General features: G+C 41.9%; 1 protein-coding gene across 13 annotated transcripts in view; it reads left to right on the top strand.

Moving 5' to 3' along the window:
* BMPR1B (bone morphogenetic protein receptor type 1B) overlaps positions 1–18,193 on the top strand; it is a 448,509-nt gene extending 430,316 nt beyond the window's left edge. For all 13 annotated transcript variants that reach the window (XM_069593683.1, XM_069593685.1, XM_069593692.1 and 10 more), the window contains 4 exons: positions 121–418; positions 11,655–11,830; positions 15,569–15,699; positions 17,217–18,193. In XM_069593683.1, the coding sequence (XP_069449784.1) occupies positions 121–418; positions 11,655–11,830; positions 15,569–15,699; positions 17,217–17,342 (731 nt within the window). In that variant the 3' untranslated portion in view covers positions 17,343–18,193. The remainder of the gene's footprint in view (positions 1–120; positions 419–11,654; positions 11,831–15,568; positions 15,700–17,216) is intronic.
* The last annotated feature ends 1,120 nt before the right edge of the window (positions 18,194–19,313 follow it).

The following is a 19,313-nucleotide window of genomic DNA, read 5'->3' as shown; positions in this document are numbered from 1 at the left end:
CTGAATGAAATGCTGAATAAAAGACACCTATGACAAAGGACGATAGTTGAAAGAATGAATTATCCTGGTAGTATTTAGAAACCACGTAGCTTCAACCGTTTTTGTCTTCTTTCGTTTTAGGCTTCATTGCTGCAGATATCAAAGGGACGGGGTCCTGGACACAACTGTACCTAATCACAGATTATCATGAAAATGGTTCCCTCTATGATTACCTGAAGTCCACCACCCTAGACACTAAGTCGATGTTGAAGCTAGCCTATTCCGCAGTCAGTGGCCTCTGTCACTTACACACTGAAATCTTTAGCACTCAAGGCAAACCAGCAATTGCCCATCGAGATCTGAAAAGTAAGAACATCCTGGTGAAAAAAAATGGAACTTGCTGTATAGCTGACCTGGGCTTGGCTGTTAAGTTTATTAGGTTAGTATCAAGGTGAACAAATATACTTTTTATGGTCCTTTTCTATCACTTTTTATAGATGATGCATTTTGTTGCTCAGGGCTTCTAGGATATTTAGTGGAGGAGGAATTTTGCTAACTTTGACTTTTCCTGGGGGCAAAAAAGAAGAAACATCTTTGCAACAAATAAACAATGTTTGGGTCAGTTCTATTGTTTCTAAGCTTATCAGTGACCTGACTTCAAGACACTGTTCACATGGGTTTGAGCTGTCATGAAGCTGTTAGGAAAAGAAGTTGCTAATGTCTGGGATTGTGTGCTCAGAATTCTGCTTAACATTTGTAGGTAGGAAGAGGTTTCGGGAAAGAGCTACAATTATGTAGTGATAAAGGCATTTTTTATGTGTTATAAGAAAGATAACTTGCAGAGGTATTCTATAAGAAATGTCAATAGTGAATAAGCAACACAGTGCTAGTACTCAGCTCTGTAGATTGTGCAGGATGGGCAAGAGGAATGCCCCATAGCTGGGGTCCTGGTTTGCTTACCTTTGTTGTATTTATAGCAGCTCCTTTATCTTGTAGGATTTAATTAGACAAATGATTCTTCTGCTTTGAAAACAAAATGAAATGACTTTGCAAACTGTAAGAAAAGAGGGATCATCTTATACTTACTTTTAAAAAATTCAGTGTAGGCTCAGCTTTTATTAAATTATTGGACCCTTTTATGGATTTTTTTTGCCCCCAAAGAGACTCTGTAGAAAATGAGAAGGTCACAAAGGAAAAAGCCAAGGCAAAGAATAAAACTGACGAGAAAGGACTAAGGGATTGGTATTTTCACCCAGAAATAAAGATGGAGAGGTGATAAAATGATAAATCCTAAATATATAAAGGTCTTCACCAACTGGTGAAGGTAGAGGGTATCAAATTAAAGTCCTTGGTCTTGAAAAACAAATCAGGAGGAAGTGCTTTGGACTGTAGCTTCAAGTTAGAAATATGAACTGCCTGCTAATAAAGATGATTTGAATCTTCTTTCTCTTCTGAGTTCTTTTTTCTGACCTACACCCTTTTCTAAGTCTCATCTACCACAGGGAACTTTCCGTGATGCTTCTTAAATTACCAGCATTTTTCCTTCCCTCCCCTGTGAAATTTCTCAAGAGTTCTAAAGAGTAGTTTGCTTTCGCAATCCAGTAATTCATGATATTTTGCAATTTGGCTTGTGCCCCATCTCTTCTGAAGCTCCTTTCCTGAAGGACAACATGGATTTTGTCACCAGAAGCCTGTTTTCCTGTGGGCCCACCTCCCCTGTGCCCACACCATTCTTCCTCCTGTGCTCCTTTGTGTTTATTCCAGGTTCTCCTCCTTTCTCTCTGTGGGTTCTGCTCTCTTTTTCTTAAGTATTTTTCCACCTCTCAATTTCATGCTGCACATGCTTTCTCTCCCCAGTTCCCAGTTTTGGTGGATCCATTCCAAAGAGTGAGGCGTGTTTCCTCTGTTCCCTAAGTTTGTGATTGCTCAGTGAATGAATTCTGTCTCCATGATATTCCCAGTGGAACTGGGTCAGTTGGGGGCCTCCTACCATTTTTCTAGATGCTGGAGTAAAGCATTTTGTGGTTATTTCCTCTTCCCAATTTGTCTTTTACTTACTGCTGCCAGATATACTTTCTTGAAGCATAATTTTGGGCATCGTCGTAATTTCATCATTTGCTCTGGCTTTGGGTTAAAATGTAATTTCTCTCACACCTCTGAGTGTTTTTAATACGCTTTTATCTTTATCTGAATACTTAATATGCTCTCCTTTATTTCAGTAGCTACTGCTTCATAATTTTATCCTTTGCTGCTACTGCTAAGTCGCGTCAGTTGTATCCGACTCTGTGCGACCCCATAGACGGCAGCTCAACAGGCTCTCCCATCCCTGGGATTCTCCAGACAAGAACATTGGAGTGGGTTGCCATTTCCTTCTCCAATGCATGAAAGTGAAAAGTGAGAGTGAGGTTGCTCAGTCGTCTCCGACTCTTAGCGACCCCATGGACTGTAGTCAATCAGGCTCCTCCATCCATGGGATCTTCCAGGCAAGACTGCTGGAGTGGGGTGCCATTGCCTTCTCCGATTTTATCCTTTAGAGCCCCTATTATCATTCCCTTACAAGCCTGGCTTTCAGCGAGTTTCTGTTGTACGGTCATCAATGACTGCTTTTCTGTCATTGTCACTGCAGACGAAGTTCCATGAAGGTAGATACCATGTTTTTCTTAAATTTACACCTCTAATCTTTCTTTGGTGCTCATTAAATAGGGGTTGCTTCAAAATTTTGTATAAAGCTTAAATGAATGATTCCATATAGACTATGGGATGAAGGGAAAAAGCATTTTTTTTTCTTATCTCCAGAGATTTTGCACATGCTGAATTAAACCTAACTTTCTATTTTTATGTCCAATTTGTATGGACATAAAACTCTCCAATTTATATGCTTTATTTTGCAAGACTGAACTTATTTGTGTTTTTTCCATGTATACTCCATGTTTGGTACTGCTTTGCTTAATCCCAGGGACTGGGGAGCCTGGTGGGCTGCTGTCTATGGGGTTGCACAGAGCAGGACACGACTGAAGCAACTTAGCAGCAGCAGCAGCAGACAGCATATAACTTGGAATGCCCTTGCATCTCCATGTTGCTTAATCCAGTCTCAGAGTTACCTCTAAGCCACTTTACTCATCCCCCAGGTGGGAAGGATGCCATCATCTGTTCTGCTCCCGTGATAATTTTCTGACCCTTGTCTGCCTGACCCTGTAATTATTTTAGTGCATGCCTCATCTTACCCTCCTCTGCACTGGGCATCTTGAGAGTCCATGTCATTATGTGATGTGTTTCTCATTTGACATGACGTAGTGAGTTACCCATTAGAGATACTATTTTGAATCAGTACACGTTGGCAGTATCAAAGTAATTAAGAACTCATCGTCTTAATAGACCTTAAAAAAAAAAAACAGGAAAATGAGTATCTATTATATTTCTGAAACTTAGTTCTGCTTAATGGGAATGAACTAAATGAACTCTCAAATTTCATACAAACCCAGATATAAGGAGTGGAAGGAAATACATTAAGGGATAATTCAGAGATTTATTTGGCATATATTGACTGTTTAATGGAGAGAGGAAGGATATGAGGATACTGGCTCAGATGAACAACTTCCATAGCTATCGCAAAGACCTCATATGGCTCACTAGCAGCTGTGGGATCATTTTCCATCCTGTGCCTCTGTTTCCTTTATATTAAATGGATGCTGAATTTGATCATTGGAAGTCCTTTTCATGTTTTCATTTCATATGTTTCAGAGGAACTTTGGTCTGCTCAATTTTTGAGCCTCGCTTTTACGCCTTGCTGTACACAGTTCTTTGTTTTCACTCTTCCTGACTTTCCTGTCGCTGGGGAGTGTGAAGCACAGACGCTTAGCATTGTACTGCAAGTGGGGTCAAAGCTAACCCAGGGCTGAGTTCTCAAACTTCATATGTGAGCTTCCTGTGAGAACTTAATCTTTACTGTCGTCTCTGTGTGCTAAGTGTTCTCTCAGGCTTTTAAATTATTTTGGGGAGGTTTCCAGTGACGTTCGGAGATGGAAATGGCAACCCACTCCAGTGTTCTTGCCTGGAGAATCCCGTGGACAGGGGAACCTGGTGGGCTGCTGTCCATGGGGTTGCACAGAATCGGGCACGACTGAAGCGACTCAGCGTGCAGGCATGCATTGGAGAAGGAAATGGCAACCCACTCCAGTGTTCTTGCCTGGAGAATCCCAGGGACAGAGAGCCTGGTGGGCTGCCTTCTACGGGGTCGCACAGAGTCGGACACGGCTTAGCAGCAGCCGCAGCAGCAGCAGCCAGTGACGTTCACAGAGGGTGGACAATGCGTTAGAGGTTCCTGCTCATTTAACATCTCTATGCTGTATTGCTTTCTTCGTGCACACTCTTGAAAATGATGTAAGTGCTGATGCATCTCATTAGCCGAAGGCAGATGGAATCCGCGTGATGCCACGAGAGACACTCCCATTAACCTGAGTCTCTCGGGATAAGAAAACAATGACACGTGGAATCTCATGCAGGAACTTACAGAGCTTTCCACCCTGCCCTCTGGAGGATCACACAGCCCCTCTGGTACTTCAGGGACAGAATGCTATGTTTTCTTAGTGAGGGAGTAAGTCCTGCCTGGCTTACGGCCTTTCAGGTATTAAATTTTATATAGAAAGCCTAGTGAAGACTGGGCTGTAACACACATCTCCAGACGGATGCCTGTCCAGTTGTCCAAGTGCAGAGGAGATGGAGAGTCTGGCCCAGAAGGTTCTCAGTGTTCTCTGTCTCTCAATGACGTATACACACCACTGCTTCTGGTGTGTATACTTAGTGGTTTTTGAAAAAAAGGGACATGGTTACATGACCAGCCAGAGTCACAGACCAAGCATGCGTGGAAGCATGCCCAATCAGGGTTTCTGCAGCCTCATCCACCTTCTTGAAGAGTTTCCATGTCTAGCTTCTCTTTCTAAGAAACCCTGGGATGTCTCAGGGTTTACTCATAGGAGCAGTGAATTCTGTTTGTGCTGCAGAAACCCCTCCTCACTGGTTAATGTTTGCCTGGGCAGAGCTCAGTTCAGCAAGTCAGTTCCATAGCTGTTTGCAAGATACAACAGGAGAGAGGAAGGATGTGCGTAGTCCCTTCTTCTGTGAGAATAGTTCATGCTTTGAAAGGTCATTTTTGTCTTCCTAACAAGTGATTCAGTATTCTCTGGTGTGGTTCATGTGTGGTTAATTTCTTGCAAGAAATGTGTGGCAACATTCCTTGAACGAATCCCTGCTATGGATTCATAATTAGAAGCTTAGTTAATGTGAAAAAAGTTAATATAAGGTTAAGATAGATATTATACCTTTAAATACCAGCTTTATTCTCTGCCATCAAAATGAAATTCTTCATCCTGCCCTTCTTCCAGTGCATGAGAGCCAAAAGTTAAGGCACACCCTGCTCCACTGAGTTGGAAGGGTGCTCAGGTTCATTCTCTGGCCTCTCAGGATGATGGAAGGAGGCCCCACTTCCAGCCTTTATGCAACCACAGGGGCTCTTTGATTCTTTTCCTCAGTTGTACCAACACCTGCAGTCTACACGCTGCTGTAGACACCAGTATTGGGCCACTGAAGGCAGCCGCCTGGGTACAGGCTGTAAGAGGCTGCCTGGTTTGTAGACAATAAAACCCATTAAAATGATCTCCATGTGCGGAAGTTCTAAACAGCGTCAGTGATAAGATGCCCTCCTAGGAGAGGGCATCACTTCTACCATCCTCTTCTTAGTACATATAGCCTTCCCGCACCTTCAGAGAGAAAAGTCTTGGTCTTGTATTTTTTTCTGCTTCTATCTCTGTCTGTTTCCGTCCCCCCCGACCCTCTCTCTGACAGACAGACAGACAGACACACACACACACACACACACACCCCTAAATCATCTTACCTAGAGTAGTTTCCTTGACATCTCTCACCTGCTTTGTGGCCCCCCAAAAGAGGAGCCACTCAGCGTGTGTCCATGCAGGGGACCTTTGTCATCAGTGTGAACCTTCTCCACCTCCACGCTGGAATTTTCTTTATAGCACCGTCATCCAGGCGACACTGGTCAGAAATAGGAACTTGGTTTTCATCCCTCTTTATGGAACCCCATCTGAGGACTCCCTGCATTTGAGATTCAGATACGGTTAGGCTCTATCACCCCTGTCTCTGTCCCTCCCTAGTGCAGTAGGGGGCTCAGTGTCCTGCGCAAGCACATCTGTGGATCCTAAGGAGCTTGATCCCTCTTTGCCGCATCAGGCTTATGCTGCTGACACATGTCGCACCTTTTTTTCAGGACTTACCTACTCGTTCTTCCCCAAACACTGTCAGCTCAAGGCTGAAGACGTGTTTACTAGGTTATGTTGTAGGTATTTCATGAAATTTAGTTATAAAATTCATACTACCAGAATATTTGCCCTTTTTTTTTTTTTTCTACAGGGCCTTAGCATCCTGCCCGAACCCTGGGCCTGGGAGAGAAACCCTCTTCTCCCCAGCTGGCTTGCCCCCTACCCTCAGCCTCCCAAGTTTCTGTTCATTTCTTACTCAGGAAATTTTAGGTATTTTTTATTTTATTCTGTGTCAGCACCAGTGTCTCTAAAGTTCATAAAGAAAATTACTGGTTAAAGTATGATTCTGACACAAGGTTTTTTCTTAGAGAGGAATTTACTAGACCTCCCTTAACTTATTTTATTCAAGTTTTACTTTGAATTTCATCCAGTTCTACTTATATCTCAGTGGTACTCAACATTGACAGGGACAAAAGCCTTGTTGGATCTAGTAGAAGTATTAGTTGGGAAAACATAATTAAGTAAAAGTGTCCTTGTAATTTTCTAAACCCAGTTCTTTAGTCATGACCCTTTGTGTGAGTTTTGTAGCCCTTCTCTGTGAGCAGGGAGACGAGATCACGGTTCATCTGGAGTGAGTGCAGCACCACGGTTTGATGGAGCATTTTTAGTTCTGCTTGCTAGAAATGTGTCTTTTCTGTAATTTTGTCCAGTTTTTATTTAGGCTGCTCTGAGTCTTAGTTGTGGCACATAGGACCTTTAGTTGTGGCATACAAACTTTTAGTTGCGCCATCTAGTTCCCTGACTAGGGATTGAACCCAGGCCCCCTGCCTTAGGAGTGGGGAGTCTTAGCCCCTGGACCACCGGGGAGGTCCCTGACCAGTGTATTTAGAGGACTTTTGATCTTCACAGCCTTATGTCTCTAACCTTAATCCTTGTCGTGTATGTTTTTCTTGTTCCTGATTCTTCTGAGTACTTATTTATATTAATATTTTAAGCCTACAGGAAATGTTAAAAATAATGAGGCACTTGTAATTATTTAACAAAATTAATTAGCAACAACAAATATTAACAATTTGCCTTAGTTTTTTTTTAATAAAAGAAATGCACTGTTAAAGAGAGTCCTTTTGCATTTTGCTCCCTATTTTATCCCCCTTTTTCCTTCCAGAAGTAGCCAGTATCCCGGAGTTGGTATTTATATTTACTGTGTGTGATTTTATAATTTTCACACACATGTGTATCTGTGGCCATCTCAGCACACAGAATTATTTTGTGGATTTGAAGTTCCTTTCTCTGCGGCATTCATCTTTTCTTGCCAGCCTCATCTCTTGGCCCTCCCATCCTTCATGGAAAAGGAAAGTAGGGGATGGTGAGGCCACCTGCTTCCTTCTCTCTCCTGGGCCCTTTCCTTCAGGTACTCATACCTGTCCTTAAAGATCTGCATCTTGTCCTAACGCTGGGCCTGGGGAAGAGCCCCTCTGATTGTACTTCCTGTCCCTTCTGCTGTCTTTGCTCTTGCTGCCCCAGTGCTAAATCGCTTTAATTTCTCTTTGTGACCTTGAAGATGAAAACAAATTCCATTTTTCTCTCCCCTTATTTGGAAACAGCTAAGATGATGTGACTGAATACCTAGGAGAGAAATGCAGTTTAATTACTTTCAAGTAGGAAAACCCTCCTGAGGGAAAAGGGACAGGACTGGGTGTCTTGGAGACTAATACTTTATAATGTTGGATGGAAATTACTTATAATAAATATGTTTGTTCTTTAACATATAGCACTGAAGGCTTTTGCCATTGGGTTGATAGTCCTGTACAAAACTAATTTGCTGAACAAAATGCTATTTATCTTTCTACATGGCTGCCATGTTTGATTTTATGGCCTATGTATAACAGAGATTTTTAAGTTTTTCTTTAAATCATACGTAGCAAAGTTTACTATTAAAAAACCTTTTCCTTCTTTCATTTAAAGTGTATTCCCTACTGCCGTGTACAAGACACATGGTGAATGGAGATGGAGTGGGGACCTGCTCTTTAGGGACAAATCCAATGATTACGATGTCATTCAGGCTCAAGGAGTTTACTGTCTTTGGTTGGAAGATGAATATTCATTGAGATGCCACAAAGGAGAATATTTATTCAGGTTCTTCTAGGGGAAGGTATTTATTCAGCTCCCCCAGGGGCGATAGTTATTCCAGCACTGGTCGGGGAGCACTTGGGATGGAGAGTGCAAGGTGGGGAGGGCCAGTAGTGGCTGGGGTACTGTGTAAGTAAGGAGCTGGTTTTGGAGCATTTGATGGGCAAGCAAAGTCCTCGATTGAGTGTTCTTTCCATGTTTGAGGGAATGAGAGTCTAGAGAACTGTAAATAGTCTGGTCGTCACAAATCCTGAATCTGTTATCCTCCAGTACCAATTAGCTTTTAGTTTTCCCATAGATGTCTCCATGTCACGCATTCTGTTAGCGCTTCTTGACCTCCCAAATCCAACTAAAACATTAAGGACTAAGTGTAAGAATGGAAAAGAATTGTCTAAAATCGTTACCAACTGAGGTTAGAGTATGCCTTTGGCCTAAAGGTACTCCTGTGGGGCCCATGTTCTTAGGAATGGTCTTGGTTTTCTTTCCCAGAACATGTTCTGGAAGATGATTTAAGCCGTTCACCATCTTCTTTCCATCTGCAAACCCCCATGCTCATTTCTCTACACAGAACCCAGAATCCTCTGTCCAACCCCTGCACTGTTTTCCTCTAATGATTCAAAGTTAAAAGCTGTAACACACACATTAATGGAAAACCCGCTGTGTGTCCACATGAGAGGTGTCAGTGGGCAGAAGAGGAGAGAAATTGCCGTATAATTGAAGGGGGAGCCTCTGTGGCACCTTTTACGTCTGCTATTTTCCCACGTTATCATCCAGCCTCTTCCCTTTTGTGTTCCTCCCTTACTATGTACTATTTAGGTTCACAGGTGACATTTGTCTATTGTGTCCTGCTGATAAATACCGTGATTCACATTTTATACTCTTTCTAGTCTTAGAAAAAAGCCTAGAGCACTGAGACCTACATTTACTGATGGAAAGGAGTATGAACTCTTTTTTTTTTTTCATTAAAAAAATTTCCTTTAACTATTATTTTAGGAAAATGGGCTCCTTCAGAGTTGGTGCTTTTAAAAGATCTCGAGAGGCCTAATGAGTATCCTAGTGACACGTCTGGTGAAATAGCTTTAGCTGAAGAATTTTAGATGGAAGCAAATTTTAAATGGTAGTAAGGATGAAGCTTTATATTTATAAGTTTTAGTAAATGTTAACAGTTTTGCGATCTACAGAGGGATAACTCCCACCCTTTAGGTTTTCCCAATGACACTATGTTTTATGTTTTTGAAGACAGAGATTGAGGCAGTAAGATCCGATGCCAAGTTGTTTTTTTTTTTTCTTCCCCAAAAGCCACTGTGTTGTTGTTCAATTGCTCAGTCCTGTCCAACTCTTTGTGGCCTCATGGACTGAAGCACACGAGGATCCCCTCCACCTTCTCCCAGAGTTTGCTCAGACTCGTGTCTATTGAGTCGGTGATGCCATCCAACCATCTCATCCTCTGCTACCACCTTCTCCTTTTGCCTTCAATCTTTCCCAGCTTCAGGGTCTTTTCCATTAAGTCTGCCCTTTGCATCAGGTGGCCAGAGTATTGGAGCTTCAGCATCAGTCCTTCCAATGAATATTCAGGGTTGATTTTTTTAGGCTTGACTGGTTTGATCTCCTTGCAGTCCAAGGGACTCTCAAGAGTCTTCTTCCATGCCACAATTTGAAAGCATCAGTTTTTTGGCACTTAGCCTTCTTTATGGCCCACCTCTCACATCTATCCATGACTACTGGGAAAACCATAGCTTTGACTTTACAGACGTTTGTTGGCAAAATGAAGTCTCTGCTTTTTAATATGCTGTCTAGGTTTATCATAGCTTTTCTTCCAAGGAGCAAGCATCTTTTAATTTCATGGCTGCAGTCACCCTATGCAGTGATTTTGGAGCCCAGGAAAATAAAATCTGTCACTGCTTCCATTGTTCCTCTTCTATTTGCCATGAAATGATGGGACTGGATGCTATGATCTCAGTTTTTTGAATGTTGAGTTTCAAGCCAGCTTTTTCACTCTCTTCTCTCACCCTCATCAAGAGGCTCTATATTTCCTTTCCACTTTCTCCCATTAGAATGGTATCATCTGCATATCTCAAGTTGCTGATATTTCTCCCAGAAATCTTGATTCCAGCTTGTGCTTTGCTAAATTTGCTGTTGTCTGTGATGCAGTGTGATGAACGTGATATTTGATATATGCAGCTGTTTTCTGCATTGAAGAAAAAGAACAAACATATCAGTGCTTGAGAGTGAGTGGAGTCTGATGAAAAGGAAATGAAAAAGAAAAACTCTTGGGAATCAAGAGAAAGGAAGGTTTATCACAGATTAGAGACTTCAGTTTAATCATGAGAGTTTTTTTGTTGTTGTTGTTAATCTTTTCTGTTTTGCAGTTGATTCACCCATCAAAATAGGGGCTCATTGCTCCTTATTTCCACTAGTTTCTTTTGAGCTGCGGGGCTTGTTGAACTTGTGATGCATGCTTAGCATTGTGCTGGCAGTGATGTTACATGTCTCCTCTCGTTAACTGTCAGCTTCTCAAGCAATCATAGTTTGGCAACTTTGCAAACTGGGTTCACAGCTCCAGCTCCAGCTCACTGCACTGAGACCATGGTTCCCACATGCCAGCCTGCAGATGACTGTCCTTCCATCAGGAATTTTCTCCCTGTCTTTGCAGAATAATAATTAATAGATCATGTTGTGAAATTGTCTGGAAGCTAAAGATAGTATATTCAGTTATTTTCCTTTTTATCAAAAAATACATGTTATTTGGTTTATGAAATAATAGTGCTAGTAGAAATCCTTTTTATAGGTCTCTGCTTATCAAAGTAAAAAAAAAAAAAAAAACCTTTGCAAATCTTCGTTGATCCTCTCCTCCTTTCCCTTCTTACTTGTTTGTAGCTGCAAAAGCCTCCCAACACTTGGCTTAAGAAATATTGTCTCAAATCAGATTCACATGTGCACCTGCCAGTTTTAAGGGCAAAGCTACTAATATATGAAGGGAAGGACGGTAAGTGTGACATTGAATCGGTATTTATGAATAGCAATAATGTAGTTTACATTGATCTTGTGGCAGTGCTGTCTGCTATGTTGTAGCTTCATTCTGATTGTCAGCTTTGTTGGGTTTTGACCTGTGAATATCGAACTTTTGGCAAGAAATATTTTTCAGGAAAATGTTATGCCTTGAAAGGATATCCTTTCTCACCTTTCACTAAAGCGCCGAATTAGGAATCCCCTGATCTGTCATTCATTGCTCCTCTTCAGAGCTGATAGCGCTTTGCCTGACTTTCTCCTTAGTGACACGAATGAAGTTGACATACCACCCAACACTCGCGTTGGCACCAAGCGCTACATGCCTCCAGAAGTGTTGGATGAGAGCTTGAACAGAAATCACTTTCAGTCTTACATCATGGCCGACATGTACAGTTTTGGACTCATCCTTTGGGAGGTCGCTAGGAGATGTGTGTCAGGAGGTAAGTGACAGTGATGCTGCTGGAGCTGCTGCAAATCCTTTCTCTCTGGTCAGAAATCAGAGTTATTGTGTTGTTTACTAAATCAGACTTGATTTGCTTTTCCCCTTTATTTCTGGTGCTGCGATCACAGTCCTCCCAAACCATGGTATTTAACATCTTAGAACGGTCTTTGCCACCTTCCCTCCACCTGCTACTACTACTGAGTCTCTTTCAGGCACACTGTCAACTTCCTCTGGCCTTTTCAGAGCTCACCCCCTTCTACCATGTATATTGTCTCCTTTCTCTCTTGAGCTTTTCCTCCAGCAGTTACTCCATCAAGTCAAACCCCCTTTCCTACCCCTTCCAGCTTCTGGCCTCACCCCGAACATCAGTGCCTTGTTGCCTGTGGCTTCCTCTGTAGAGATGAAGGGAGACACATCAACGTGGGGGGACACCCATTGTTTAAGCCCCTAATTCTTGAATTTCTATGATACGTCCTCACAAACGAGCTTGAAAACATAAATTTGTATCAAAAGGAAATTAAAGCATAAGAATGTCATTATTGTTCATGATAACTTTTCTATAAACATAAGGAGTCCTTAGTAAAACTAAGAAAAGATTTTTTTAAATATTCAGAGGTAATATTTCTGTAGTGTTTTGTCCACTGCTGCATAATTTGCTCTTAGGCAGATTTGAACATCTTTTAGGTGACGAGCTGAGTTGCAGGCTCTTCAGTATCAAGTGCCCTGTTTATGCCTCTACTTTTGGTTGTGCTGGTTCAGAAAGTAGCATTGCTGCCTTTCCTCATGATGGCTGGTTCCTCACTTTCTCAAAAATTTGAGCTTATCCAGGAATCTGATAGTGCAGCAGGCACTTGACTAGTACAGGGATATTTTTTCTTGGACCTGCCATTTATTTGTGAACCTTTGATGCATTACTAAATTTTTCTTTGTTTCTGTTTTCTTATTGTCAGAAGGATGTGAATGACTGTATCTACCTCAGATGGTTGTTGTGAGATTTCAATGATTGTAAAAAAGAATTAAAACTGCCTGGCATGTAAGGAACACTCAGTACACGTTAGCTATTATCTTTAATTTTCGTTTTGGTTGGTAGAGACTTAACTTACATTTAGAGTCATGTTTAAATATGAAGGAGAAACAGTAGATCAATAGGCATTCATGCTTTCATAGAAAGATCATCTTCAACGATGCCTGCTAATCACTCTGGGAACTCTGTGCCTCTTGTAAGCAGTTTAAAATAGAAAACTTTCCCTCTGAAATAAGAGAAGTCTTTAGGCCAAAAGAAAAGTGAATGTAGGGCAAGTTTCCTAAACAAATATCATATAAATCTCCTGTTGGAATTATGATTTCATGCTTTATTAAGAGTAAACGAGTCTATTCTTGAATAATATGCTGACACTTATTATTTTTTTTTATTAAGATAGGTTTACAGAAGTTAAAGGAGTAGTAGAGTGTAGTTCAGTTCAGTTCAGTTCAGTTCAGTCACTCAGTCATGTCCGACTCTTTGCGACCCCACGAATTGCAACACGCCAGGCCTCCCTGTCCATCACCATCTCCCGGAGTTCACTCAGACTCACGCCCATCAAGTCCGTGATGCCATCCAGCCATATCATCCTCGGTCGTCCCCTTCTCCTCCTGCCCCCAATCCCTCCCAGCATCAGAGTCTTTTCCAATGAGTCAACTCTTCGCATGAGGTGGCCAAAGTACTGGAGCTTCAGCTTTAGCATCATTCCTTCCAAAGAAATCCCAGGGTTGATCTCCTTCAGAATGGACTGGTTGGATCTCCTTGCAGTCCAAGGGACTCTCAAGAGTCTTCTCTAACACCACAGTTCAAAAGCCTCAATTCTTCGGCGCTCAGCCTTCTTCACAGTCCAACTCTCAATAATTAAGTTTTCCTGAACATCTCAAAGTGAATAGGGCTACAAGAAGCCTTTATTTGAAAGCTTGTGGGCAGGAATACAGGAGCCGTGATTCTCTACTTAGGAAACAAGCCAACCTTATGTAGACAGCAGAGTGTTAGTTGCTTTTCTAGGGCTATCTTTGCCTGTGGGGGTTAGAGAGGTACTAACATGTTCCCTTATCTCCGTATGAGATTGATGTATATTTGTCAGAAAGACTCAGCTCTGCCTAAGACCAACTGTATGGCATTGGGCAAGTTACTTAATCTTTCAAAATCAGCTTTACTCATCTGCATAGTGCTATCTTATAAACAGTTTTGAGAATCTAATAAGATAAATGATAACATATACTATTCATGCCTTGCAGATCATAGACTCAGCAGATGAGTTTCTTTGCTCTTCCAGAGGAGACAACTACAGAGATTCTATTCTCTAACACTCTCCTTTATGAGGATATTGGAAATCTGGGGGCTTATCTTTCTAGTCCGGATTCTTTTGGGTAAAGCAGACACATCCAGTTATAGGCCTTTCAGGCTTTGGGAGAAAAGAGAAAGTTTTGAAGTTTCAGACACAAAGGTAGCAGTTGTGGAAAATTTTGATAATGTTATTGCCTGATAAGGAGAGAGGAGTAAGGCCTAGAGTGCAAAGACAGACTCCTATGAATTGATAATTTTGCGTGGTTGGCTCTGTGTCTGTGGTGGCCTATATACCCACCCCAGCACCATGCATCAGTCCAGCCAGGTAAGGTGCTGGCATTAGGCACCAAGGAAAATCTGAGCTGAATGAGATCAACAGCATCCTTGCTTAAGATTTCCAGAACCATCATCTTGAGAATTAGGAAGGGAGGAAGAACGGGAATGAAAAGAGCGCCTCCTGTCCAGGAGACCTTTGCTTCCGTTGTCTTATGTGGAGATGACACACACAGCAGAAGGAATTAGTAACGTAGATAATACATATATTTTGGATCTGCAGTCTCAGCAGGGGACAGAATGAATGGCGAGTTGGAGTGATCTGAGAAAGCTTTTGAACCTTCTGGTCCTTCATGATTATAAATGGGTTTGAGTTTACAAGAAAGGACATAATAAAGTGTTAGTCACTCAGCTGTGTCTGGCTCTATGACCCCCATGGACTGTAGCCCACCAGCCTCCTCTGTTCATGGGATTTTCCAGGCCAGAATACTGGAGTGGGTTGCCATGCCCTTCTCCAGGGGATCTTCCCAACCCAGGAATCAAACCCACGTCTCTTATGTCTCCTGCATTGGCAGGCATTCTTTACCACTAGCACCACCTGGAATATAGTATTTTGAATTTTCAGTGTGCAAGAATACATTCTGATGATTAAGCAGAAAAAAAATGTACATCTGACACTTTGTTCAAGTAGGATTCACTGCCAAATTTATTATGAGATTCATAATCCCATATTGCAGTAATAGAAATAGTTACATATTGTGCAGAATGAGTTTGGGGTGTGTCTGCCAAATTTGCACAAGATTTATATAGATTTTTAAAATTTTGGCACAGAGTACAAGAGCCTTTACAAAATCAGAAGTAAATTTGAGATGTTTGTTTACTTAGCTTCTAGAAGTTAGGAAAAAAGGCTTGAAAGTGTATAATAATGTTTCCGTGTGCTTTTTATTCATTTTTTGAAAATTGTGTCATTTGGGCCCATTTTTTTCAAGGTTGGTGGGTTTTTGTGTTTGTGGCTTTTTTTTTTTTTTTTTTTTTGCTGTTTTTCAACCTAAACTTGTCTTTGGTGCCGACAGAAGTTTCCTCTGAGAACAGTTTGTTTGTTAGACTTTTATTTCCTCTTCACAGAAAATAATCTTCTTAATATATTTTCAGGTATAGTGGAAGAATATCAGCTCCCCTATCATGACCTGGTGCCCAGCGACCCCTCTTACGAGGACATGAGAGAGATCGTGTGTATCAAGAAGCTGCGGCCCTCCTTCCCCAACCGGTGGAGCAGTGACGAGGTGAGGTTGGAGGTCACCGCGTGGCCGTGACCAGTGTCGAAACAGGCTTTTCTCCTTTTGCCGAAATTCCAAATATTTATTGCAGGAATTTGTCTTCTCTGTTGGGACGGTAACGATATGTCATGGCAGCAGTCTATATGGAGATAAGTGCAGTATATTACATTATCTGTTCCTTTCTCCTGTTTGATTTTGCCGCTTCCAAAATACATTGAATGGGTCAGTGTTTGGCCGACATAACTGCTAACATTATTTCATTTATTGGTGATTCCCGACACTTGCATAGAGGCTGTTATTTCTCCGAATGTGGGTGTGTAAAACATCATGAATTTTCTCCATGACAGACTCAAATACAGCATTCTCTCATTTAATGAGAGAAGAGGTAGGCATCTGAAGAATTGGCTTTTCTGTACACAGAAGTGGTACAAGGTCACCTAGGTGAGATGCCTGACTGTGCGTGGATCTTCCTTAATACATGACGTGATGCTGTGGGAACAAACCCACACTCAGTCGGGCTCTGAGTGCGTCCTGGTGAAACCTCCACAGGTCTGAGAGGAGCTGCCCGGAAGCCAGAAGTGAGCCGGCCAGCCTTGCCTCTCCTGCCTGCTCTGCACCTTGCTCACCCCTTTTCCATCCGCCCTGTGAAACTCTGGACCCCTCGGACCTGGAGTGTTTGGCGGCACTCGGAGTGCCACATTCAGAGAGGAGTTTGAAGCATCCCTCAAAAAAAAAAAAAAAAATTCCAAGCCAGTGCAGACAAATGGACAGAACACTGTTTATAAACTAATTCTTGAGTGTTAATTGCATTTAAAAATAACTTTTGGTTCTTGGTTTTGTGGCCAGTTACTGAAATGCTAAATAATACACGTTTCCCAGTGAGCTGTGCAGAAAGCCTTATAAGATGCTGGAGTCTATATTATTTTGAAGGTGGTTATGGGCATTGATATTGCTCAGAGTCCCTTCACGGAGGATTTCTAATGAAGCAAAATAGTGCTTTTCAACAGGAAGGCCAATAATTGACGTGCCACCGGAGAATGCAGGAGAAACTTGTAGTGAGGCTGTGCACAGGTCATTAATCTTGTTAAATGGTATAGTGTGGTGCTGTTATTGTAGTGGACAGCAATGATTGAGGAATAACCATGTTTGTTTGACTAGTATGGAATTAGATAAAAGATTTAAGCTCATCGAGTGTTAGAGATAGTCTGGGAGTGTGCAGCGGAAAACAGGCTCCCTGGGTATTTTTGTATTTGTTTAATCTGACTTCAAAACACTCTTCTACGATCAGCAAAGCCACCTGCTTGCTCCTGTCACAAGGAAGACATGAAAATTTGTTTAAGTCCTTTAAGATTTGCATGAGAAAGGAATTTTTATGGAATTTTATGCCTACATGCTTTTAAGACTATCTTTTAAAAGTACATTCAAATTTCAGAAACCCAGAACTAGAAGCCAGTATTGAGTGCCAGCCTTGCAGATCATACGATTCTCTCGTGTAAGTCCGGTTCTCCTTTTCCTTCCTGCAGTGTCTCAGGCAGATGGGGAAACTCATGACGGAATGCTGGGCTCACAATCCTGCCTCAAGACTGACAGCCCTACGGGTTAAGAAAACCCTTGCCAAAATGTCAGAGTCCCAGGACATTAAGCTCTGAGGCAAGAGTAAGTGTCTCTGGACAAAGCCAGTAGATATCCTCCTGTTTGTGGGCAGAGCAAAAGATGTTCCAGCAGCATCCACCGTCCCAGCCTCGAACATCCTCCTGCTCCCCAGAGGGTGTATTCTTACATCTCAGGGAGCAGCCTGGACAAACAGAAGTTTCCAGAAGCACGGATTCCTCATGTCTGTCTGTAGGCGGGAGAAACTGCCTGGGTAATTTGTTCAAGATATGATGCATGTTGCTTTCTAAGAAAGCCCGGTATTTTGGGATTGCCTTTTTTTTTCCTCAAAAGATAATTTTGCCAAAATAAAACAAAAATGTAGATGTTTCAAGGTATATACTATTTTAGTTTAAAGAATGACAACTAAAGTTCTTCCCAGAAACTCTGCTGGAAGGTAAATTAAAATATGTATTTCCATTGGTAAAATGTTGTTGCACTCTACCAACCAAAAGACAATCGTTGAAGCTGGAGAACCGAATGGAACCCATCTTAAAAGCCCCCGACGTGCCCCTGCCTCCTCAGACCACTCTGGCCAGCCCTCCACTGGGGCAGCCGCAGCAATGTGAACGCATCTGGGGACCGGCACCGCCTGTGTGGGACCACCTCTGGGGATTCCCACCCATGACCTTCTGCAGCTTCAGAGGATGTGGGACAAATGAAGGTTTTACGAGACTCTACTAGAAGTAAATGTTAACACTGTTCTTCAGAACCACTTTGTATTTCTGATTCTGTTAGGTTTTTTCTTTCATTAAACACAAACAAAGCTTTTGTGTGTGTAGGAAGTTGAACCCCTGCAGGCTTTTGATCTCTCAAATGAAAGGATCAATATTAAGTAAAGTGGCTGTCAGCTGGGTCGAAGACAAGGCGCTTTAAAATAGAGATAATTTGCTCTTGAGCTGTAAGAAGATGGTGTCAAAAAGGTAGGCGGTGAGGATGGAGGTACACGTGGCTTGTGTCTTAGGTATGCGGAAGAGACCTCCTCGGCCGCATGACGGGAAAAGTGTGCACAACTTACTGTGTACAAAGAGGGTTTCTTTTAGTTATTATCTGCCTTTTCTCTGTCTGAGTTTAGAGGAGAGGAAACGTATCAGGTTAATTGAACTAATTTTAATTTTAAATTAGGTGACTGTAACCTCCAAATGGAACAGCAGAGGAATGCTAGTGGAGACCACAAGATATGGCTGTCGGGACTGATTCTACAATAGGTACAGATGGAGGATGTAAGTCTTAGGTGATAGTGTCACGTCTTAGGAGTGCTGACTCAGTTTATTTTTATTTTCATGACGTTCAGCTCACTTTTTAATTTATTATTGTTTTCTTCTCTGCAGCGCTTGCGCAGAACATCTCTCCACCTGTTCAGTTATGTAGGCACACACACTTCTGAGCAGCAGGAGTCAAATCATTGACAGGGCCAGTATTCCTTAGCAACAGGAGCATAATAAAGGGTACAATTGTACACATCCCTCTCAACCTTATTCATTTACTTCCTGACTGTGGTTTTCTTATGCTTCTTAGAATTCTCTAGTGTGTAGCAAAGAATTGGGAAGCCCCTCTTCTTTGCCCTTAAAAAAAAAAAAAACAAAAAAAAAACCCAAACAGCAATTCTGTTCTTTCCAGAATACTCCAGGGGGCAGTGTTTTATAACACATTTTCATTTCCCTACTTGGTGGCTGAAGGATGGAGAGTTTTTGGAAATGTGACAGCTGCACGAAAAATGAGAAAATATTTTCCTGACTTCTGAAGTGAGCTTGCAGCTGGTGACTGGTTCCTCCAGACAGCATCCGAAGGCAGAGACCGACTGTGAGCTGTGCTTACCGTCTGGGAGAAGCAGTGTTCTGTATTCAGCATTCACTCCCCAGTGCTTCATAATCACAGCTCCTTTGTAAAAATATTTGCTTAATCCTTGAATATGAAAAAAAGTTTCTGCTTTTTCAAAGATTAAAAACAGTTGGTTCCAAATATAATTA

The sequence above is a fragment of the Ovis canadensis genome, chromosome 6 (genome assembly GCF_042477335.2).
Source record: "Ovis canadensis isolate MfBH-ARS-UI-01 breed Bighorn chromosome 6, ARS-UI_OviCan_v2, whole genome shotgun sequence".
NCBI classification, from domain to species: Eukaryota; Metazoa; Chordata; class Mammalia; order Artiodactyla; family Bovidae; genus Ovis; species Ovis canadensis.
The sequence above is the reverse complement of the archived record's forward strand: the minus strand, read 5'-3'. Positions and strand labels throughout refer to the sequence as shown.